The 24627-nt window shown below is 46.7% G+C and overlaps 2 protein-coding genes across 2 annotated transcripts; both read left to right on the plus strand.

The window, feature by feature from the left end:
• Positions 1 to 1105: 1105 nt before the first annotated feature.
• Positions 1106 to 10033, plus strand: LOC125509675 (PH, RCC1 and FYVE domains-containing protein 1-like). The gene is made up of 9 exons (XM_048674698.1): positions 1106 to 1615; positions 2744 to 2830; positions 2929 to 3018; positions 3481 to 3561; positions 3696 to 3890; positions 4319 to 6430; positions 6828 to 6974; positions 7385 to 7767; positions 9554 to 10033. Exons 1-9 carry the CDS (start codon positions 1547 to 1549, stop codon positions 9681 to 9683), a joined length of 3294 nt encoding a protein of 1097 aa, XP_048530655.1. The 5' UTR covers positions 1106 to 1546; the 3' UTR covers positions 9684 to 10033.
• Positions 10034 to 10601: 568 nt separating this feature from the next.
• On the plus strand, positions 10602 to 13109 carry LOC125509676 (ABC transporter G family member 23-like). The gene has a single exon (XM_048674699.1). The coding sequence runs from the start codon at positions 10941 to 10943 to the stop codon at positions 12903 to 12905; it is 1965 nt and encodes a 654-aa protein (XP_048530656.1). The 5' UTR covers positions 10602 to 10940; the 3' UTR covers positions 12906 to 13109.
• The last annotated feature ends 11518 nt before the right edge of the window (positions 13110 to 24627 follow it).

Genomic DNA, 24627 nt, shown 5'->3' on the forward strand with positions numbered 1-24627 from the left:
CATCATCCTTTTTCTTTGATGGGTTAGGAGGAAAGGGCATGGGTTTATGAACCCATGGTTCTCTTTCTTTACCATGTTTCCTAGCAACGAAGTCTCTCTTATCATAACGTTGATTTTTTGATTATGGGTTATCAAGATCAATATCACGTTCTACCTCCACATCATTATCATTACTAGGTTGAGCATCAACATGAACATCATCATTAACATTATCACTAGGTTCATGTTCATCATCAGCTTGTGTCACACCATCTCATGCTCGTCAAAAGGAAATTCACTAACAAGGTTGATCAAGTCTTATTAACAAACTTTTTTCTAATGACATGAAACCGAAGAACTTTCGAATAACACTAGGTTACCTCAACGAGGATATGCATGCCCCCAACAATAAGAATGTCCTATTTCTTTTTGACAGTAGAAAGAGGGAATTCAAAACCTCCGATAGTAATAGTTGAAATTTTTCCAATAGAATTAATATTATGAACTTGAGGTTGTTTCTTTGAAAAGTGTACCGTATGCTCATTACCATTAACAACATGAAACGTGACATTGCCTTTGTTGCAATCAATAACAGTTCCTGCAGTATTCAAAAAGGGTATACCAAGAATGATCGACATACTGTCGTCCTCAGGAATATTAAGAATAACAAAGTGTGTGTATAAGATTGGGCCGTCCGCGCGGGTGTATAAGATTTGAGACCCCGGGTGTAGATGCTCTAAGTGTGCGCGTGGTGGTATGCTTATCTTGGTCGCACCACATGTTTCTAAAAAGATTACGTGCGTTGGTTATTTCTGAGTTTTCCCGTCGGTAGGGTAAATAACCACGTCGACGGCCAGCCGCAGAGAATCAAGCACATCCACCGCAAAATCACCAATAGATTCCCCTCGCAGTGTGTCAGTGTCCTCGTGCGTCCCACAGCCAACGGATTTCAACCCCACGGCGTCCAATCACCGTGCCACCACTGCCCCATCGCCACCTCCCCCCGCCCGTACCCGCGTACCACGGTACCACCACCACCACCGTAGCCTAGCCAGCACAGTGCAGACGGCCGCCGCGGCCTCAACCTAAAAGGCAGGCAGTGCAGCGCCGCACAACAGCCCAGCCCCAGCTAGCGAGCGAGCAATCACAGCGCAGAGCGCAGGGGGCAGAGCCGCACGCGTAACAAACCTAGCACCAGCAGCTCCGGGGAAAAAGGCCTCCGCGAGAAAAGTGAAGAAGGAAAACAAAAAAAACCAACGCCTCCGCCCTCCTCCTCCCACACCACCCCTCCGCCCTCCTTCCTCCCCCCCCTCTCCATTCCTCGCCCTCCCCCACTTCCGCTCGATCTCTCTCCCCAGCTCGCCAGCCGCCTCCTCCCCTCCCAAACCCCTCCCCGCGCTCCCCGCGCCTGGATCCCGCCTACCCTCGCCGCCGGGCGGCCGCCGGCTCCGGCTTCTTCGGGCGTGCACCAGCCGAGGTCCCATTGGCGCGGGCCGCTGTAGGCAGGCCGTGGGCGTCGGGTCTCCGGGGGGCGGGGCGCGATGAGGAGGGCCGTGGGCTGACGCCGATGATGTCGGACGCCTCGTCGGATCTCGGCGGCGGCAGGGCCGGGCCCGTGGAGCGCGACATCGAGCAGGTGAGCGGCCCCGACCCCCCCGCTCGAATCGCTGCGGAATTCCCGCTTCTCGCGCGGTCGGGAGACCCGGATAGTTGGATGTAGATGCATTTGTGTTGTCCGTGTGTTTGTGTGCTCGCGTCTGTGGTGCTCAATTCTGCATCGCCGGTGGCCGCAGCTGTCCCCGGAGATTGAACGGCCCGTAATTCGGGGAACTAAGTATGGAGATTCAGCTGTGCTACAGTTAAGAGCTGTAACTTTTGGCGTCTTGGGTTGCAGATGTCCCAAGGGATATTGATTTGCCAGTGACCACTTTTTTGGCAGCTGGTTGTTAGGTTGTTTGCTACTAGTTGCTACGCTTCTCATCGAATTGGCTCATATGCAGCTCTTTTGATCCAACAGGGAATATGTTAGAACTTAGAATTGCACCTCACTTTTTTTTGTGTCTTCATTTATGTTGTGCTCAAAGTATTGAGCTCTGTTACGTGAGTTTCCTTTCAGAGGTTGGGCAACGATGAGTTGGATCAGTACTGCATGTGCTTATTTCTGACAGATAATTGCCCCGTGATGGGGTTAGTAAAATTCCTTGCCCCTTTATCGAGATTGCTTTATTCTCCGACCATATGCCTGACATAGTGAAGAATACGGATACGAAATGCAGCTGTTCTGACCCTACGATATACCAAACACGCACACGCTCATGCATAGTCGAGTGAAGCCAAATTTCCCCTATGGCATTTTGTGCTTTTTCACCAACTGAAAGCACATATCTCTTGTGGGAATTGTTGGTTCATGTGGCATATATTGATAAAATGACATCTTGGCACATCCTTCCATGTTCATTGTTTATCTGTTCTATTGTGTATCGAGAAGTTTGAATACTAGTTTGATCCTCTCTCAATCTTTATTGATTTATATTGCAGTCCCATAATTTGTTGTTCCTTTTCCGTTTCTACGTTATATGGCACCGCTTGAAATGCCAGTTAAAATTGAAAACGTCAATGGGCACATTTGAACGCGTTTGATTGTTCAATGGTGTTTTAAGGCTTCTCCTTTACATACTATAAAATTACCACTATTTGGCAGGATAGTATTTTTAGACGCTAGTTACTGATGCTTGATACAACCTTGTTCCCATTGTTACCGCAGGCCATCACTGCTCTCAAGAAAGGAGCATACCTGCTGAAGTATGGACGTAGAGGGAAGCCAAAATTTTGTCCCTTCAGGCTTTCCAATGTGAGCTTATTAATTTGCTCCATCACAGAATTTTCAAATCCTTTATGTTTGCCCCATCTCATTTATGAATATCTTTGACACTCTTTTTGCTTCTCCAGGATGAATCTATATTGATTTGGTTCTCAGGGAAAGAGGAGAAGCAACTAAGATTGAGTCATGTGTCTAGAATAATTCCTGGACAGCGAACTGTGAGTTGCTATTTCAACAAAACCCAAATTTGGGAGACAGATTTGATGGATATCATGCTCTACTGTTACGATTCATAATATTGGCTGAAGCAACTATATTTCATTTTGCTCGTTTACTCCTGGTGCTAGCTCCTGAATATTCCATGGGGCTTTCTTCAGCTTTTACCATGATGTGATTCTTCTTCGTTTTAGAGAGAGCTTGCTGCTAATTTATTTTCACTGTGCTCGATTCCACTAATTCACAAGAAGTTCCTATAGATACAAAGCATTTATGATCCAACATTGATAAAACTTTATGGCAAGAAGAGATAACATCATTCTTTCCTGCAAAAATTAAGTTGAATAAACTTCTCAAAGTCCACTTACGAGATCATCTTCTGCACTCAGATATTTAGCGAGGAGGTTCTACTATTCGGAATTGCTGCAAAGCTGTCCTGATATAGTACTTTTTTTGTGATACAGGCGATTTTTCAGAGGTATCCACGACCTGAGAAGGAATGCCAGTCATTTTCTCTCATATCCCATGATAGATCATTGGACATTGTAAGTCATTCCAGTCATTCATGTGTGATGTAACATGTTCGCTTGTTTGCCAACTTTGTTGCATGCTAAATTCATTGGTTAGTCTATATCACCAGCTAATCAATTTGGTAATTTGGTTTTGTCATGAAAAACAGATATGCAAAGATAAAGATGAAGCTGAAGTGTGGTTTGCTGGGCTAAAAACACTGATATCACGTAGTCACCAAAGAAAATGGAGAACAGAATCAAGAAGTGATATGCTTTCCTCTGGTACAACTAGTCCAAGAACTTACACGAGAAGGAGCTCTCCCTTGAGTTCTCCTTTCAGTAGCAATGATAGTGTCCACAAGGTATTTTCCGCCATCCACCCAGCTCATCCATCTTCTCAACACTCTCTTGTTGTGTGCCGGTCAGGCTGCACTGATCAACCCAAACTCTTCCTCCTTCATGTACTTTGATCTTTTCCATTTTTGTGTTTGATGCTACTGGCTTAAGACTCTTTTTCTGAGAAACCTCTGGCTTGAGATTTGAACGGCCACCAAACTTGAGTTGGCAACCATGATACCCATGTTGTATTTTATGGTCTGTACATTCTATATCACATACTGGTTTGTGGCAGCAAAATAAAAATAAATAAAAGTATTTTTTCCTTCATGAAGTCAAAATATATGAAATAATATCCGTGTTCAAGCATGGCAGATCATGCTATTCCCATTTTATTTCTGCTGTCTACATCAATTATTATAGAAAACAATCTTTAACAATTGAACTGCAACAGGATGGCAGCGAAAATTATCGACTCCGGAGTCCATATGGGAGTCCACCAAAGGTTGGCTTGGACAAGGCCTTCTCTGACATTGTATCATATGCAGCCCCACCTAGACCCTTCTTCCCATCGGATTCTAATGTTGGATCAGTTCACTCTGTGTCTTCTGGGCACTCAGATAACACAAATGGGAACTCGAGGGGCATCTCAATGGATGCTTTCCGAGTTAGTTTATCAAGTGCTGTCAGTTCATCAAGTCATGGTTCTGGTCATGATGATGGTGATGCTCTAGGTGATGTTTTCATTTGGGGAGAGGGAACTGGAGAGGGAATTCTTGGTGGTGGCAATTCAAGGGTTGGAAGTTCCTCGGGTGCAAAGATGGATTGTCTTGTACCGAAGCCATTGGAGTTTGCTGGAAGGCTTGATGTGCAGAACATTTCATGTGGAGGAAGGCATGCTACACTTGTCACTAAGCAGGGAGAGGTCTACTCTTGGGGTGAGGAGTCAGGTGGGCGTCTTGGTCATGGTGTGGACTGTGACGTGCCCCAGCCAAAACTTATCGATGCTCTTGCTCATATGAACATTGAGCTAGTAGCATGTGGTGAGTACCATACTTGCGCAGTCACGCTCTCTGGAGATTTGTACACATGGGGAAATGGCACCTTTAATTTTGGACTTTCAGGTCATGGGAATGAAGTCAGTCATTGGATGCCCAAAAGGCTCAATGGACCATTAGAAGGCATACATGTTTCGTCTATTTCATGTGGCCCTTGGCACACGGCTGTAGTAACATCTGCAGGTCAGCTATTCACATTTGGAGATGGCTCTTTTGGAGTTCTAGGTCATGGAGATCGTCAGAGTATTTCGGTACCAAGGGAGGTGGAATCCCTGAAAGGGCTACGGACTGTTCGGGCAGCTTGTGGTGTGTGGCACACAGCCGCCGTTGTTGAAGTTATGGTTGGGAATTCAAGTTCCAGCAATTGTTCTTCTGGCAAGATATTTACATGGGGTGATGGTGATAAAGGTCGTTTGGGACATGGTGACAAAGAAACAAGACTTGTCCCAACATGCGTGGCTTCTTTGGTTGAGCCTAACTTTTGCCAAGTAGCTTGTGGTCATTGTTTCACGGTGGCACTAACAACCTCAGGGCATGTGTACACAATGGGAAGTTCTGTCTATGGTCAGCTTGGAAATCCACAAGCAGATGGCATGGTTCCTGCGCGTGTTGAAGGAAAGCTACATAAAAACTTTGTGGAGGAGATTTCATGTGGCGCTTATCATGTTGCTGTTTTGACTTCCAGGACAGAGGTGTATACATGGGGTAAAGGTGCTAATGGCCGGTTAGGACATGGTGATACTGATGATAGGAATTCTCCTACACTAGTTGAAGCTCTGAAAGATAAGCAAGTCAGGAGTGTTGTTTGTGGAATTAACTTCACTGCAGCAATATGCATTCACAAGTGGGTGTCTGGAGTTGATCAGTCCATGTGTTCTGGATGTCGCTTGCCGTTTAACTTGAGGAGAAAACGGCATAATTGCTACAACTGTGCTCTTGTATTTTGTCATTCCTGCAGCAGTAAGAAATCTCTGAAGGCTTCATTAGCACCAAACCCAAACAAGCCTTACCGTGTCTGTGATAGCTGCTACGGTAAACTTAATAAGGGACCTGAGACAGATAGGTATTCTTCAGCAAAGCGCGGAGCTATCTTACAAGGGTTCAATGATTCTATCAATGATGATTTGGAGACAAGATCAAATGTCCAATTGTCTAGATTGTCATCAATGGAATCCTTCAAGAACATGGATAGCAGATATTCAAAGAAAAATAAGAAGTTTGAATTTAATAGCAGCCGTGTTTCCCCTATTCCAAATGGCAGCTCTCACTGGAGCGGGCTCAACATTTCTAAATCTTTTGGCTCATCAAAGAAATTTTTCTCAGCGTCGGTTCCTGGATCAAGAATTGCTTCTAGGGCAACGTCACCTGTCTCAAGAAGAACAAGCCCTCCTCGATCTACAACTCCAACACCTACCTTGGGTGGTCTAACATCTCCTAGAGTTGTTGTAGATGGTGCAAAGCCAATAAAGGATAGTGTAAGCCAAGAGGTTATACATTTGAGATCGCAGGTACAGATCTTGATGTTCTCTCTATTCAATCGGTATTTCTAACTTTTGTCCATATAAGTAAGTAGTATGATTCTATGCATTATTGGTTATCATTCTCCAACTGTAACTCGATGAAGCAGTCATACGAAACCATCAACTCCTAAATGGAAACTCAAAATATCTGGCATAAACTCACATGACAGTAAAGAAGTTTGTACACGCTACTGTTTTTCCTTCTGCTCTCTTTCTTTTATGACTGGCTCAGTGTCCAGTCACAGGAGCAAGGTAGAAAGATATTCATGGAACTGCCATTATTATCACAGTAGTTTTCTTTGTAGACTGATAGACCATTATATATGACAGTAACTTGTGAGAGTTTGTTTACTTCTGGAGGTTCTAATCAAGTTCAATGTTTCAGGTGGAAAATCTTACCCGGAAGTCCCATCTACTGGAAGTTGAATTGGAGAGAACAACTAAACAGTTAAAGGAAGCTATTTCCATTGCAGGGGAGGAAACTGCGAAGTGCAAAGCTGCAAAAGAAGTAATCAAGTCGCTCACTGCACAAGTAAGATTCCTTATCTGTGAGGATGTTGTTTTCTTATATTACAGCCAGAACCTACTGTACAAACAACCAAAAAATAACAATATAAGTACATTTTTCCACCAAATCTGATGAAATTGAATGGCTAAAAACCAAGAAATCTGTAGATTGGTCAAAGGCAGTTTGCTTCCTTTGACGGATCCAAGCACCTCATAACTCTTCTGGGTTTTGAGCCTGTGACTTATCTAAATGATGTTCATGTACTATGGAACTAAATAAGGCAACCATACTACTTTAGTGGAGTTGCAAAGGGCGCAGACAAAATAAGTGGTTTGGGGATGTTTTCTATTAACAAACAACAACAGGACATGATTATTTTAAAACTTGAATGATGATACAGTCTAACATGCGAACAATTATTTTTTCTACCATAGTTGAAGGGTATGGCAGAGAAGCTACCTGAAGGAGCAGGAGCAGGAGCAGGGGCAGGGGCAGGGGCAGGGGCAGTTAAGCACAGTAGACTGCCACCACTTTCTGGAGTGCCTGTTAATGACATATCAATGGCAACTGAGAATTTAGGTAGCCCAAGAAATTCAGGAGAGCCATATTTGAACGGGTCTAATGGGTTGATTGTTTCTAATGGACCAAGTTCAGTTAGAAATAAGACTCACCTGGAAGTTGGCAAGAATGGAACCAAACAGCCCGATTCAGACTCTAAGCCTGAGTCTGAATGGGTAGAGCAAGATGAACCAGGGGTCTACATCACCCTTACTGCCCTACCTGGAGGGGCTAGAGATCTTAGGAGGGTACGGTTCAGGTAAATTCCTTCATTCCCATTCAAAATGCAACTATAAATCAGCTGAAGGACTTGTCTATTGGATGTTTATGGGCACATTATTTATACATTTGATTAGTGTAGACTGTCAGACAATGTTCAGCACTTTGTTAATTTGATGTGAGGTAGTATAGCAACTGACCTTTTTTCTGGTCTATCGTATAAGATTCTTTAGTTATTTGGAACAAATTGTTGTTCTGTGTAGGCGTAGCTATATGACAACCTGTTTAATTATGAAGTTATTCACAGATTAATTATATACTCCCTCCGTTCACTTTTGTAAGACGTTTTAGACATTTAAGACAGCACCTAAAACAGTTCAATTTCAGCTGTCCTAAACGACTTACAAAAGTGAACAGAGGGAGTAACTAATTCTAGATATGAGAATTTGTATTTGTATTTTTATAGGACTGATTTTCGTACACATTTTTTGTCTGCTGGACATGAAGGATCGAAGAAAAATTGCAATGATTTCGTGAAGTCGACTCTACCGCTTAGAAACTAGGACGTGTCTAGGTGGCAGCCGTTGGCTCATTAGTAGCCGTGAGCAAACAGCGCGAGCAAACACCACTTAAAATGAAAGTACCGGCCCCCGCCTGACAAAAAAGGAAAACATGTCTGGTCCTCCAGTGGATATTTTTCCACACACAAACACACACACACACCCCATGTATAAAACCTGTCCAATTAATTTCAATACAGTTATTTTAAAAAGCTGTAACATTTGAACCAAGCGTGGAATTAAGATCCGTTTTCACCCATAGTTTCCTTGCGAGTTGCTCTCCGAAACTAGATCCCATATTGGTACCTTTTGACAGACTTTTCCTAGAAACAATTTTAGTGCTACTATAGGAAGCAACTTTAGTGCTTTAGTGCTATAAGAAGCAACTTCCTGTTTTGTGAAAGTTGCCTGTCGCTACTAATTAGCTGCATGCAGTATTGTAGAAGCTGTCTACCATGGTTTCTGAGTTGCCTATCTAGGAAACCAAGCAGTTCACAGTTTATGAAGTTGTCTTCCGGTGATGTTCCATCACTGTGAAAGTTGCATACCATGGTTTTCCGGTAATGCTGAATTGCCTACCATTGCTAATTAGTTGCATATAGCACTGTTAAAAGTTGGCGATGTTGCTAAGTTGCCTTGCCCTCTATCTAAGTTGCTTATACCGTACTAAAAATTACTGTAGGCAACTTAGCATAATGTTAGGTTATTCACTAGTCATGGTAGACAACTTAGAGAAAAACACTAGGCTACCTGGTAGCCATGGTAGCCATCTCAGGGCAAACATTGTTCTAACTGGCGTCATGCAAGGCAACAACACAGAGTAGCTTCCCGTAGCACTGGAAGTTGTTTCTAATAGCAGCAAAGTTGCTTCTGGAGAAAAGCTCATCGAAACATATCAATATGAGATCGAAGGCCCAATGGTGAAAATGATCGTAATTCCAATGATTGGTCCAAAAGTTATAGTAGCATTTTCAAATTTCGAAAAGTGGAATTGATCTACCAAAATAGTAATGCATGTGGTGCAGCATGGGCAGGACTGCAGGTGCTTTTTCCTTGCATGTGCCAATCATCTTTTGCTATTTTTGGTAAAAAAGGGAATCAACTTTGGTGTGGGCTCTATATGTATAGCCAAAAAGTACAGCTGCACTTCTAAGAATTAGGGTAGAAACTAATGTTCTGTTGAGATTTTGTGCTATTTAAAAGCTTATTGTAGTTTCTGGAGTTTGATCTTTGCAGCTTTTCACTCGTTTCTATTTCTGTGTGCAGCCGGAAGCGTTTCAGCGAGACGCAAGCAGAGCAATGGTGGCAAGAGAACCGGGCAAGGGTATACGAGCTGTATAACGTTCGTGTGGTGGACAAATCTCTCGCCAGTATTGATAGTGATGTACCTCACTGACATAGAGCATGTGTTTGGTTGCGAGGTTAATTAGGGCCTGAAAGAAAGAGGGCTGCTGTTTGGAAAATGTGGGCTTGCATTTTCTTTTACACCCTCTTCCTCCTTTTTCTTGTGTGGAAAATAGATTGCTCAAGGAGAAGTGATGTAAATGGTTCGTGGCAGCCGGCTAATCTGCCCTGTAAATGCATAAGCAAGCACACCAATTTAGAGTTTGTTCTTCCTAATTTTCCATTGATCCACGAATATATAGGTCCAACAGCTGAGCCAGAGATAACGGGTGCAGAACATTTCGGATGCTAATTGTAGATTGAGATGCGAATTAGCCATGCAAGAGTTAAGCTTTATTTTCATTGTGCTGAGTGCCTTTTGTCATTTTTGAATTTCTACCATCATGCCTGCCTGCTTTTTGTTTCATCCAGTTTTGTTGTAAACTGCACATATGTCTGGTGTGCTTTCCAGTTATCCAAATTCTTCGGGAAAAAAACTCGGTGGAGAGGAAAGGAGTGCATTTGTTTCGTCCACCTCAGCTGGCATGGTATGGAGAACGGTTTGTTTGGCGGTGATCGATGTTTCCCATCTCTTGCATTTTACCGACGATGGCTGGCATACGCTGATGCTATGCGATTTTGCGGAGTGTCTTGTCGTCGACAACATAATCTGGGTGTAGCCAGGAGTCCAAGTAAGAAGAGAAGTCTCCTAGTATGTGCCCCGACCACACGTCAAGAAACAAGAGCCGATTTAGATTTGGTTAAGCGCGCGCGGTTAGGTCCAACCGCCAAGACACAGCACACAACACAAATGACACCAACATTCAGTTAGGTCACAGTAGCTCACAAGTCGCAACGCCCCCTCACCCATACAGACACCATTTCCGTCACTCTTTGCTCACTTCTGCCTTCCATTCCTAGCGTCCACCTTGACCGGCGATCACCTACTAGAAGATCTTAACCCCTTGTACCACCAAGAATTAACATTTATAGTTGCAATCGGTCTGAAATAGCTAGCACCATTGCCTCTGTTCTAGAAGCGCATCAGCTAGCTACGAACAATCTCAACCCATGGCGAATCGTGGCGTGCGTGCAAAAGTGCACAACACGTTCAAGAAAACCGATTTCTAGTAGTACCGCTTCCTTAAGAGAGCTGCTGATTGTCGAGGCTATTTGTAGTTTCTCAAGCTGTTTCCCGCTCATCTACTGCTTCCGCAATCCACACATCGACCCCTCTCACGCGCACTCGCGGCTCGCCTCGCCCGCAGCCATGGATCAGGACCTGTCGTCGGAGCTGGACCCGGCGCTCCTCCTCTCCACGTCGGCGTCCTCGTCGTCGCCGCAGGACTCCGCGTCGCCGTCCTTCTCCTTCTACCCGCCCTCCCCTCCGGAGTACACCCTCGCCGTCACCAACCTCTCCTGCCCAGCGCCGCGCCGCGCCAACGCCACCCTCCTCCCGAGGTTCTTGCCCTCCTTCTCCGCGGCCCCGCCCCCCGCCGCCGAGGGGCTCCTCAACTCCGTCTCCTTCATCGCGTCCAGCTCAAACATCCTGGCCGTCGTGGGCCCCAGCGGCGCCGGCAAGTCGACGCTCCTCCGCATCCTGTCCGGCCGCGGCACCGGCTCGGAGATCGCCAAGGCGCCCACCGTGTGCATCAACGGCCACGCCGTCACCTCCCGCGCGCAGCTGCGCCGGACGTGCGGCTTCGTGACGCAGGACGACAACCTCCTGCCGCTGCTCACCGTCCGCGAGACCATCCTCTTCGCCGCGCGCTTCAGGCTCGGCTCCTCCGTGACCGCGCGGGAGCGGCACGAGCGGGTGGAGGCGCTCATGCAGGAGCTAAGGCTGTCGGAGGTGGCCGACAGCTACGTCGGCGGCGGCGGCGGCGAGGCCATGTCGCCGTCCCGCGGGGTGTCCGGGGGCGAGCGCAAGCGGGTGTCCATCGCGGTGGACATGGTGCACGACCCGCCGGTGCTGCTGCTGGACGAGCCCACGTCGGGGCTGGACAGCCGGTCGGCCGTGGACGTGCTGGCGCTGCTGCACGAGGTGGCGCGCGCGCGGCGGCAGGTGGTGGTGCTCAGCATCCACCAGCCCAGCTACCGCATGCTCGGCTACATCTCCTCGCTGCTGCTGCTCTCCCGCGGCGCCGTCGCGCACTGCGGCTCGCTGAGGTCGCTCGAGGACGCGCTGGCGAGGCTGGGCCACAAGATCCCCGCGCAGCTCAACCCGCTGGAGCTGGCCATGGAGGTCACCGAGCAGCTCCAGGCGGACCGCGCCAAGTTCGCCGAGCTCAGGGACAGCGACCAGTACGAGGAGGAAAGGGAAAGCCCCGGCGTCGCCAACGGCAGCCTTCAGGTGCCCGAGCACGGGTACCGCAGCCGCGCCGTGGAGGTGGCGGCGCTGACAGTGCGCTGCTGGCGCACCATGTACCGCACGCAGCAGCTCTTCGCGGCGCGGGCGGCGCAGGCGGTGGTCGGCGGCCTGGGCCTCGGCAGCGTCTTCTTCCGCGTGCGCGCCGACCCGGACGGGCTGGCGCTCCGGCTGGGCCTCTTCGCCTTCAGCCTCAGCTTCCTCCTCTCCTCCACCGTGGAGGCGCTGCCCATCCTCCTCCACGAGCGGCGCGTGCTGATGCGCGAGGCCTCCCGCCGCGCCTACCGCCTGTCCTCCTACGTGGTGGCCAACGCGCTGGTGTTCGCGCCGTGCCTGCTCGCCGTGGCGGTCCTCTTCTCGGCGCCCGTGTACTGGCTGGTGGGCCTCCGCGCCTCCCTGGCCGCCTTCGGGTTCTTCGTGCTCGCCGTGTGGCTCATCGTGCTCATGGCCAGCTCCCTGGTGCTCTTCCTCAGCGCCGTGTCCCCGGACTTCATCCTCGGCAACTCGCTCATCTGCATCTTCCTGGGCGTCTTCTTCCTCTTCTCCGGCTACTTCATACCCAAGGAGAGCATCCCGAGGTACTGGGCCTTCATGTACTACGTGTCCATGTACAGGTACCCGCTGGACCTGCTGCTCATCAACGAGTACGGGGGCGGCGCCAGGGACAAGTGCGTGGCGTGGGTGGGAGGGGACGCCATGACCGGTGACGGCGTTTGCTTGAGCACCGGAGGCGACGTGCTGAGGGGGAGAGGGGTCGACGAGGGCATGAGGTGGGTCAATGTGGGTGTCATGCTGGGCTTCTTCCTCGTGTACAGGATCATGTGCTGGGCTGTGCTGGTGAGGAGGGCGTCCAAGACCACTCTCTGATCCTTCCTTCTTTCCCTTGTTTTTGTTTGTCAGCTTCATTGGTTTGGATCATATATACAAGCCGCGTTATTTGTTTGCTTTTGTGCTGTAGTTTGCTCTTTGTTTAGATGTGTTGAGTAAGAAGTGCAATGCAAGTTTGCACTCATGTGTGTAAAATGCTTGATTTGGGTTCATGAAAAGAAAATTTCAACCTGTCTACCTGAACTACGGGCGCTTCTATTCATTGGGCTGATAATCGACATGGCACCCGTACGGTTGGCGTGCGGGTAATGCTCCCCCAAACTCGTATCCGTCCCAATATTTTTCTCTTAAATCCATACCTGTGCCTGCACCTCGGGTTTTGTGCTGTTTCCATACCCATAGCCAGCCACGCGTAATAACCGTGGGTAAAATTACCAATCTCGTTCACCTTTCAATTCACATTTTACCGTGTATAAATTTCAGCATTTTAATATGTAAAACACAACATTTCAACATGCATATTTAGCATTTCAGCCCAGACGAGTTGGGGAGATGGGGTTTGTGTTCTATGAGTGTGACGACGCAATGGATGGGTGAGGGGAGAGTATTTTATGTGTGGGTTGTGGCTGTTAGGCTAGGGTTTTAGGGGACCTACATGTTAGATGTGGTAATATACGGGTAGGTGGGTACACAGGTATGGGTATTCCCTTTCTGTACCCATGCCCGGCTTACCTGCTGGGTGCATTTTTTTCATTTACAGATCCATGGGTATTTAACTTTTCCAAACCCTTACCCTAATAGGGGTTTTACCCGTCAAGATTGCGGGTAGCGGGTACCCATTGCCATGTCGAGCTAAGATTTCTGCGTGCGTCGCCTTCGTGACAGTCAGATCTGCTTTTGATTGACGGCTCAGAAGGAACAACTTTTTCGTCTTTTTTCATTGACGTGGACCAGTTTGATTTACAAAAAAGCACCCTAAAAGAAACTACAAACCAAACAATATAACATTTGTAGTTGCAAACCTATAGCTTTAGATTTTCTTTTCAGCTCCGGAAATGCAAGCCACCAGACCTTACTTTCCGAAAAACATTGGAAGCAAAACCTATATGAAATTCTATTGCTTTTGAGACGAGAAGTTCGAAAACTACTCCCTTTGTCCCATAATATAAACGTGTGCTTGACACTACTACACTAGTGTAGAAAACGCTCTTGTATTAGGAATACCGGGTCATGAGGAACGAAATTTTAAGTCTTACTCAATTTACTTTTGTATATTTATCTTTCAAATAGACAAGCTTCCATGTATTATTGGGCCCAAATCTGGTCTGTGGTGGCAGTATGTCTAGTCCAGCAAAAGCACATAGGCCCCTTTCGATGCTCCTTCACAACACAGTGGGCCGCGTTTCCTTCCAGCGCCGCCAAAGCATTTGGCGCCCAACCCACGCACGGCCGCGACCGTCTCCGCCTTCGCCGTGCCATTGGGAACCTGATTTCCCTGTCTCCCACGTGGGTAGCGTTGGCTAGGGTTCACTCGCCCAAGACATACAACCAGCTTTGGTTCTTCAAAAACATGAGAGCCGCGTGGGATCTTGCCCAAGGTGTTCAGTTCAAGCCCCTGGAGGATAATCTCTATACTGTGCAATTCTCCTGCTTGGGGGATTGGGAAAGAGTAACGAGGGACGACCCCTGGCACTTTCGAGGAGATGCTGTCATCCTCAAGCCGTATGATGGATTGACAAAGCCGTCCACAGTGCAACTTGACACTATAGAAATTTGGGTACAGATTCATGATGTACCTCCACTGTATGCTCATCTGATCCCTTCTTTAGCAGCAAAGGTTGGCGAAGTCATCTACGCCGAAACCCAATCGCAAGACTTTGTCGGCAACTTCCATTGAGTTTGGGTCCGGATTAATGTTGATAAGCCTCCGAAGAATGCAGTTTCTATGATAAGAGAGGGGAAGCGCCAGATATACAGGATTAGGTATGAAAAACTTCCGGACTAGTGTGCAGTCTGTGGCATGTTGGGTCATCAATTCCAGGAGCATGGTAATGGTATACAGCCTCCGTCCGCGTTGATCTTTAAGGATCTTAGGGCCTCGTGGGTGATGAGGACAGGACAAAGTTCGGGAGGGGGCCGTGGAAGAAGAGGAGGACGGCGGGAGGCCGTGGTGGCCATGGAGCAAACCCCGATCGGATCAGGATGATGGTAATGATGGGAAAGACAATTTGAGCTCTCAAACTGATGCGGTCATGGACGATGTTGAAAACAACAGAAAGAGGGCACAACACATGAAGCACTCGGTGAACAACAAAGCAAACAGGTCTGGTCCTGGGTTGATGTTAGCTCTAACCTCTTCGCTGTCTATACCCCAGAGCTCGAGTAGCAAGCAAGACCCAGAGAGAGCCAAGAAAAACATAGATGCAGCAGATGAGGATTTGGAGAAAGGTGTCGGTCATGGCGACATCGTCACTTCTTTGGCGGGCTCCATCGAGGAGCGCCACCAAGCCCAATGAATGCGCTATGCTGGAACTGCCGTGGCGCGGGTAAACCTGCGGCAGTTCAAGACCTTCGCGAAATTCGCGAGGAAGTTTACCCCTACCCTACTTTGTATCGTTGAGACACATATAGATGGTCGGAGGGTAGAAGCTATGGCTAGCTCGATAGGCTATGATAATTCCTATGTTGTCGATAGTCAGAGAAGGAGTGGTGGAATTGGCTTATTTTGGAACAACGCAATAAAAGTTGAGATTCTCGGTTATTCATGTTATCACCTTGATGTTTTAGTTACAGAACAGGGGGAGGACTGATAACCCACAAATATAGGGGATCGCAACAGTTTTCAAGGGTAGAGTATTCAACCCAAATTTATTGATTCGACACAAGGGAAGCCAAAGAATATTCTCAAGTATTAGCAGCTGAGTTGTCAATTCAACCACAACTGGATAACTTAGTATCTGCAGCAAAGTATTTAGTAGCAAAGTAACATGGTACTAACGGTAACAGTAGCAAAAGTAATATTTTCGGGTTTTGTAGTGGTGGTAAGAGTAGCAATAGAAAAGTAAATAAGCGGAAAACAATATGTGAAAAGCTCGTAGGCATTGGATCAGTGATGGAGAATTATGCCGGATGCGGTTCATCATGTAACAATCATAACATAGGGTGACACAGAACTAGCTCCAATTCATCAATGTAATGTAGGCATGTATTCCGAATATAGTCATACGTGCTTATGGAAAAGAACTTGCATGGCATCTTTTGTCCTACCCTCCCGTGGCAGCGGGGTCCTAACAGAAACTAAGGGATATTAAGGCCTCCTTTTAATAGAGTACCGGACCAAAGCATTAACACATAGTGAATACATGAACTCCTCAAACTACGGTCATCACCGGGAGTGGTCCCAATTATTGTCACTTCGGAGTTGCCGGATCATAACACATAGTAGGTGACTATTGACTTGCAAGATAGGATCAAGAACTCACATATATTCATGAAAACATAATAGGTCCAGATCTGAAATCATGGCACTCGGGCCCTAGTGACAAGCATTAAGCATAGCAAAGTCATAGCAACATCAGTCTCAGAACATAGTGGATACTAGGGATCAAACCCTAACAAATCTAACTCGATTACATGATAAATCTCATCCAACCCATCACCGTCCAGCAAGCCTACGATGGAATTACTCACGCACGGCGGTGAGCATCATGAAATTGGTGATGGAGGATGGTTGATGATGACGATGGCGACAGATTCCCCTCTCCGGAGCCCCGAACGGACTCCAGATCAGCCCTCTCGAGAGAGATTAGGGCTTGGCGACGGCTCCGTATCATAAAACGCGATGAATCCTTCTCTCTGATTTTTTTTCTCCCCGAACGTGAATATATAGAGTTGGAGTTCAGGTCGGTGGAGCTCCAGGGGGCCCACGAGGCAGGGGGCGCGCCCTAGGGGGCAGGCGCGCCTCCCACCCTCGTGGACAGGGTGTGGGCCCCCTGGCCTTGATTCTTTTGCAAATATTTTTTATTATTTCCAAAAATAATCTCCGTGAAGTTTCAGGTCATTCCGAGAACTTGTGTTTCTGCACAAAAATAACACCATGGCAATTCTGCTGAAAACAACGTCAGTCCGGGTTAGTTCCATTCAAATCATGCAAGTTACAATCCAAAACAAGGGCAAAAGTGTTTGGAAAAGTAGATACGATGGAGACGTATCAACTCCCCCAAGCTTAAACCTTTGCTTGTCCTCATGCAATTCCGTTGATAAACTGAAAGTGATAAAGAAAAACTTTTACAAACTCTGTTTGCTCTTGTTGTTGTAAATATGTAAAGCCAACATTCAAATTTTCAGCAAAGATTATGAACTAACCATATTCATGAAGAAAATATGCCCTAGAGGCAATAATAAAGTTATTATTTATTTCCTTATATCATGATAAATTTTTATTATTCATGCTAGAATTGTATTAACCGGAAACATGATACATGTGTGAATACATACACAAACAGAGTGTCACTAGTATGCCTCTACTTGACTAGCTCGTTGATCAAAGATGGTTATGTTTCCTAGCCATAGACAAAGAGTTGTCATTTGATTAACGGGATCACATCATTAGGAGAATGATGTGATTGACTTGACCCATTCCGTTAGCATAGCACTTGATCGTTTAGTTTATTGCTATTGCTTTCTTCATGACTTATACATGTTCCTATGACTATGAGATTATGCAACTCCCGTTTACCGAGGAACACTTTGTGTGCTACCAAACGTCATAACGTAACTGGGTGATTATAAAGGTGCTCTAGAGGTGTCTCCGAAGGTACTTGTTGGGTTGGCGTATTTCGAGATTAGGATTTGTCACTCCGATTGTCGGAGAGGTATCTCTGGGCCCACTCGGTAATGCACATCACTATAAGCCTTGCAAGCATTGCAACTAATGAGTTAGTTGCGGGATGATGTATTACGGAACGAGTAAAGAGACTTGCCGTTAACGAGATTGAACTAGGTATTGAGATACCGACGATCGAATCTCGGGCAAGTAACATACCGATGACAAAGGGAACAACGTATGTTGTTATGCAGTCTGACCGATAAAGATCCTCGTAGAATATGTAGGAGCCAATATGAGCATCCAGGTTTCGGTATTGGTTATTGACCGGAGACGTGTCTCGGTCATGTCTACATAGTTCTCGAACCCGTAGGGTCCGCACGCTTAAGGTTACGATGACAGTTATATTATGAGTTTATGTGATTTGATGTAACGAAGGTAGTTCGGAGTCCCGGATGAGATCGGGGACATGACGAGGAGTCTCGAAATGGTCGAGACGTAAATATCGATATATTGGACGACTATATTCGGATATCGGAAAGGTTCCGAGTGATTCGGGTATTTTCGGGGGTACCGGGGAGTTACGGGAATACGAGGAAGAAGTAATGGGCCTCATGGGCCAAGTGGTGGAAGAGAGGAGGCAGGGCGCGCGGCCCCCCTAGCCCAAACCGAATTGGACTAGGGGGCCGGCCCCCCTTTCCTCCTTCTCCTTCCTTCTCCTTCTCCTCCTTCCTTCTCCTTCTCCTCCTTCCTTTCCTCCTCCTAGTAGGAGTAGGAAAGGGGAGTCCTACTCCTACTAGGAGGAGGACTCCTCCTCCTGGCGCGCCCATAGAGGGCCGGCCGGCCTCCCCCCTTGCTCCTTTATATACAGGGGCAGGGGGCACCTCTAGACACACAAGTTGATCAGTTGATCTCTCCCAGCCGTGTGCGGTGCCCCCTCCACCATATTCCACCTCGGTCATATCATAGCGGTGCTTAGGCGAAGCCCTGCGTCGGTAGCAACATCATCACCATCACCACACCGTCATGCTGACGGAACTCTCCCGTGAAGCTCTGCTGGATCGGAGTTCGCGGGACGTCATCGAGCTGAATGTGTGCAGAACTCGGAGGTGCCGTACATTCGGTACTTGGATCGGTCGGATCGGGAAGACGTACGACTACTTCCTCTACATTGTGTCAATGCTTCCGTTGCTGGTCTACGAGGGTACGTAGACAACACTCTCCCCTCTCGTTGCTATGCATCACCATGATCTTGCGTGTGTGTAGGAATTTTTTTGAAATTACTACGTTCCCCAACAGTGGCATCCGAGCCTAGGTTTTATGCGTTGATGTTGTGCACGAGTAGAACACAAGTGAGTTGTGGGCGATATAAGTCATACTGCTTACCAGCATGTCATACTTTGGTTCGGTGGTATTGTTGGATGAAGCGGCCCGGACCGACATTACGCGTACGCTTACGCGAGACTGGTTCTACCGACGTGCTTTGCACATAGGTGGCTGGTGGGTGTCAGTTTCTCCATCTTTAGTTGAACCAAGTGTGGCTACGCCCGGTCCTTGCGAAGGTTAAAATAGCACCAACTTGACAAACTATCATTGTGGTTTTGATGCGTAGGTAAGAACGGTTCTTGCTAAGCCCGTAGCAGCCATGTAAAACTTGCAACAAAGTAGAGGACGTCTAACTTGTTTTTGCAGGGAATGTTGTGATGTGATATGGTCAAGACATGATGCTAAATTTTATTGTATGAGATGATCATGTTTTGTAACCGAGTTATCGGCAACTGGCAGGAGCCATATGGTTGTCGCTTTATTGTATGCAATGCAATTGCGCTGTAATGCTTTACTTTATCACTAAGCGGTAGCGATAGTCGTGGAAGCATAAGATTGGCGAGATGACAACGATGCTACGATGATGATCAAGGTGTCGTGCCGGTGACGATGGTGATCATGACGGTGCTTCGAAGATGGAGATCACAAGCACAAGATGATGATGGCCATATCATATCACTTATATTGATTGCATGTGATGTTTATCTTTTATGCATCTTATCTTGCTTTGATTGATGGTAGCATTATAAGATGATCTCTCACTAAATTTCAAGATAAAAGTGTTCTCCCTGAGTATGCACCGTTGCCAAAGTTCGTCGTGCCCAAACACCACATGATGATCGGGTGTGATAAGCTCTACGTCCATCTACAACGGGTGCAAGCCAGTTTTGCACACGCAGAATACTCAGGTTAAACTTGACGAGCCTAGCATATGCAGATATGGCCTCGGAACACTGAGACTGAAAGGTCGAGCATGAATCATATAGTAGATATGATCAACATATTGATGTTCACCATTGAAAGCTACTCCATTTCACGTGATGATCGGTTATGGTTTAGTTGATTTGGATCACGTGATCACTTAGTAGATTAGAGGGATGTCTTTCTAAGTGGGAGTTCTTAAGTAATATGATTAATTGAACTTAAATTTATCATGAACTTAGTACCTGATAGTATCTTGCTTGTCTATGTTTAATTGTAGATAGATGGCCCGTGTTGTTGTTCCGTTGAATTTTAATGCGTTCCTTGAGAAAGCAAAGTTGAAAGATGATGGTAGCAATTACACGGACTGGGTCCGTAACTTGAGGATTATCCTCATTGCTGCACAGAAGAATTACGTCCTGGAGGCACCGCTAGGTGCCAGGCCTGCTGCTGGAGCAACACCAGATGTTATGAACGTCTGGCAGAGCAAAGCTGATGACTACTCGATGGTTCAGTGTGCCATGCTTTACGGCTTAGAATCGGGACCTCAACGATGTTTTGAACGTCATGGAGCATATGATATGTTCCAGGAGTTGAAGTTAATATTTCAAGCAAATGCCCGGATTGAGAGATATGAAGTCTCCAATAAACTCTATAGCTGCAAGATGGAGGAGAATAGTTCTGTCAGTGAACATATACTCAAAATGTCTGGGTATCATAATCACTTGACTCAACTGGGAGTTAATCTTCCTGTTGATAGTGTCATTGACAGAGTTCTTCAATCACTGTCACCAAGCTACAAGAGCTTCGTGATGAACTATAACATGCAAGGGATGGATAAGGCAATTCCCGAGCTCTTCGCAATGCTAAAGGCTGCGGAGGTAGAAATCAAGAAGGAGCATCAACTATTGATGGTTAACAAGACCGCCAGTTTCAAGAAAAAGGGCAAAGGGAAGAAGAAGGGGAACTTCAAGAAGAACAGTAAGCAAGTTACTGCTCAGGAGAAGAAACCCAAATCTGGACCTAAGCCTGAAACTGAGTGCTTCTACTGCAAGCAGACAGGACACTGGAAGCGGAACTGCCCCAAGTATTTGGCGGATAAGAAGGATGGCAAGGTGAACAAAGTATATGTGATATACATGTTATTGATGTGTACCTTACTAGAGCTCGCAGTAGCACCTGGCTATTTGATACTGGTTCTGTTGCTAACATTTGCAACTCGAAACAGGGACTATGGATTAGGCGAACACTGGCAAATGACGAGGTGACGATGCGCGTGGGAAATGGTTCCAAAGTCGATGTGATCGCGGTCGGCACGCTACCTCTACATCTACCATCGGGATCAGTTTTAGACCTAAATAATTGTTATTTGGTGCCAGCGTTGAGCATGAACATTATATCTGGATCTTTTTTTGACGCGAGACGGTTATTCATTTAAATCAGAGAATAATGGTTGTTCTATTTATATGAGTAATATCTTTTATGGTCATGCACCCTTGAAGAGTGGTCTATTTTTGTTGAATCTCGATAGTAGTGATACACATATTCATAATGTTGAAACCAAAAGATGCAGAGTTGATAATGATAGTGCAACTTATTTGTGGCACTGCCGTTTAGGTCATATCGGTGTAAAGCGCATGAAGAAACTCCATACTGATGGACTTTTGGAATCACTTGATTATGAATCACTTGGTACTTGCGAACCGTGCCTCATGGGCAAGATGACCAAAACGCCGTTCTCCGGTACTATGGAGAGAGCAACGGATTTGTTGGAAATCATACATACAGATGTATGTGGTCCGATGAATATTGAGGCTCGTGGCGGGTATCGTTATTTTCTCACCTTTACAGATGATTTAAGCAGATATGGGTATATCTACTTAATGAAACATAAGTCTGAAACATTTGAAAAGTTCAAAGAATTTCAGAGTGAAGTTGAAAATCATCGTAACAAGAAAATAAAGTTTTTACGATCTGATCGTGGAGGAGAATATTTGAGTTACGAGTTTGGTCTACATTTGAAACAATGCGGAATAGTTTCGCAACTCACGCCACCCGGAACACCACAACGTAATGGTGTGTCCGAACGTCGTAATCATACTTACTAGATATGGTACGATCTATGATGTCTCTTATAGATTTACCGCTATCGTTTTGGGGTTATGCTTTAGAGATGGCTGCATTCACGTTAAATAGGGCACCATCGAAATCCGTTGAGACGACGCCTTATGAACTATGGTTTGGCAAGAAACCAAAGTTGTCATTTCTGAAAGTTTGGGGCTGCGATGCTTATGTGAAAAAGCTTCAACCTGATAAGCTCGAACCCAAATCGGAGAAATGTGTCTTCATAGGATACCCAAAGGAAACTGTTGGGTACACCTTCTATCACAGATCCAAAGGCAAGACTTTCGTTGCTAAGAATGGATCCTTTCTAGAGAAGGAGTTTCTCTCGAAAGAAGTGAGTGGGAGGAAAGTAGAACTTGATGAGGTAACTGTTGGAAATATGCCCTACAGGCAATAATAAAATGGTTATTATTATATTTCTTTGTTCATGATAATTGTCTATTATTCATGCTATAATTGTGTTATCCGGAAATCGTAATACATGTGTGAATATATAGACCACAACACGTCCCTAGTGGGCCTCTAGTTGACTAGCTCGTTGATCAAAAGATAGTCATGGTTTCCTGACTATGGACATTGGATGTCATTGATAACGGGATCACATCATTAGGAGAGTGATGTGATGGACAAGACCCAATCCTAAGCATAGCTTAAAGATCGTGTAGTTCGTTTGTTGTAGCTTTTTCGAATATCAAGTATCATTTCCTTAGACCATGAGATTGTGCAACTCCCGGATACCGTAGGAGTGCCTTGGGTGTGCCAAACGTCACAACGTAACTGGGTGACTATAAAGGTACATTACAGGTATCTCCGAAAGTGTCTGTTGGGTTGGCACGAATCAAGACTGGGATTTGTCACTCCGTATGACGGAGAGGTATCTCTGGGCCCACTCGGTAATGCATCATCATAATGAGCTCAATGTGACCAAGTGGTTGATCATGGGATCATGCATTACGGTACGAGTAAAGTGACTTGCCGGTAACGAGATTGAACGAGGTATTGGGATACCGACGATCGAGTCTCGGGCAAGTAACGTACCGATTGACAAAGGGAATTGTATACGGATTGATTGAATCCTTGACATCGTGGTTCATCCGATGAGATCATCGTGGAGCATGTGGGAGCCAACATGGTTATCCAGATCCCGCTGTTGGTTATTGACTGGAGAGGCGTCTTGGTCATGTCTGCATGTCTCCCGAACCCGTAGGGTCTACACACTTAAGGTTCGGTGACGCTAGGGTTGTAGAGATATTAGCATACGGTAACCCGAAAGTTGTTCGGAGTCCCGGATGAGATCCCAGACGTCACGAGGAGTTCTGGAATGGTCCGGAGGTGAAGATTTATATATAGGAAAGTTTCGGGGGTAATCGGTATTATACCGGGACCACCGGAAGGGTCCCGGGGGTCCACCGGGTGGGGCCACCTATCCCGGAGGGCCCCATGGGCTGAAGTGGGAGGGGAACCAGCCCCTAGTGGTCTGGTGCGCCCCCCTTGGGCCTCCCCCTGCGCCTAGGGTTGGAAACCCTAGGGGTGGGGGGCGCCACCCTTGCCTTGGGGGCAAGGCACCCCCTTAGCCGCCGCCCCCTAGGAGATTGGATCTCCTAGGGCCGGCGCCCCCCTAGGCACCCTATATATAGGGGGGGGGGGGGGGAAGGGAGGGCAGCCGCACCCAAGCCCCTGGGCTCTCCCTCTCCCTCCCGTGACACTCCTCCATCTCCCTGCGCTTGGCGAAGCCCTGCCGAGATCACCGTTGCTTCCACCACCACGCCGTCGTGCTGCTGGATCTTCATCAACCTCTCCTTCCCCCTTGCTGGATCAAGTTGGAGGAGACGTCTTCCCAACCATACGTGTGTTGAACGCGGAGGTGCCATCCGTTTGACACTTGGTCATCGGTGATTTGGATCACGTCGAGTACAACTCCATCAAGCCCGTTCTCTTGAACGCTTCCACGCGCGATCTACAAGGGTATGTAGATGCACTCCTCTCTCCCTCGTTGCTAGATGACTCCATAGATTGATCTTGGTGATGCATAGAAAATTTTAAAATTCTGCTACGTTCCCCAACAGTAACTGTACCTGCTCCCTTATTGCAAAGTAGTACATCACAGAAACCGGTTTCTGTGACACCTACACCAATTAGTGAGGAAGCTAATGATAATGATCATGAAACTTCAGATCAAGTTACTACCGAACCTCATAGATCAACCAGAATAAGATCCGCACCAGAGTGGTACGGTAATCCTGTTCTGGAAGTCATGCTACTAGATCATGATGAACCTACGAACTATGAAGAAGCGATGGTGAGCCCAGATTCCGCAAAATGGCTAGAAGCCATGAAATCTGAGATGGGATCCATGTATGAGAACAAAGTGTGGACTTTGGTTGACTTGCCCGTTGATCGGCAAGCAATTGAGAATAAATGGATCTTCAAGAAGAAGACTGACGCTGACGGTAATGTTACTGTCTACAAAGCTCGACTTGTTGCAAAAGGTTTTCGACAAGTTCAAGGGATTGACTACGATGAGACCTTCTCACCCGTAGCGATGCTTAAGTCTGTCCGAATCAT

This window comes from Triticum urartu, chromosome 5, assembly GCF_003073215.2.
Source record: "Triticum urartu cultivar G1812 chromosome 5, Tu2.1, whole genome shotgun sequence".
In the NCBI taxonomy this organism is placed as follows: domain Eukaryota; kingdom Viridiplantae; phylum Streptophyta; class Magnoliopsida; order Poales; family Poaceae; genus Triticum; species Triticum urartu.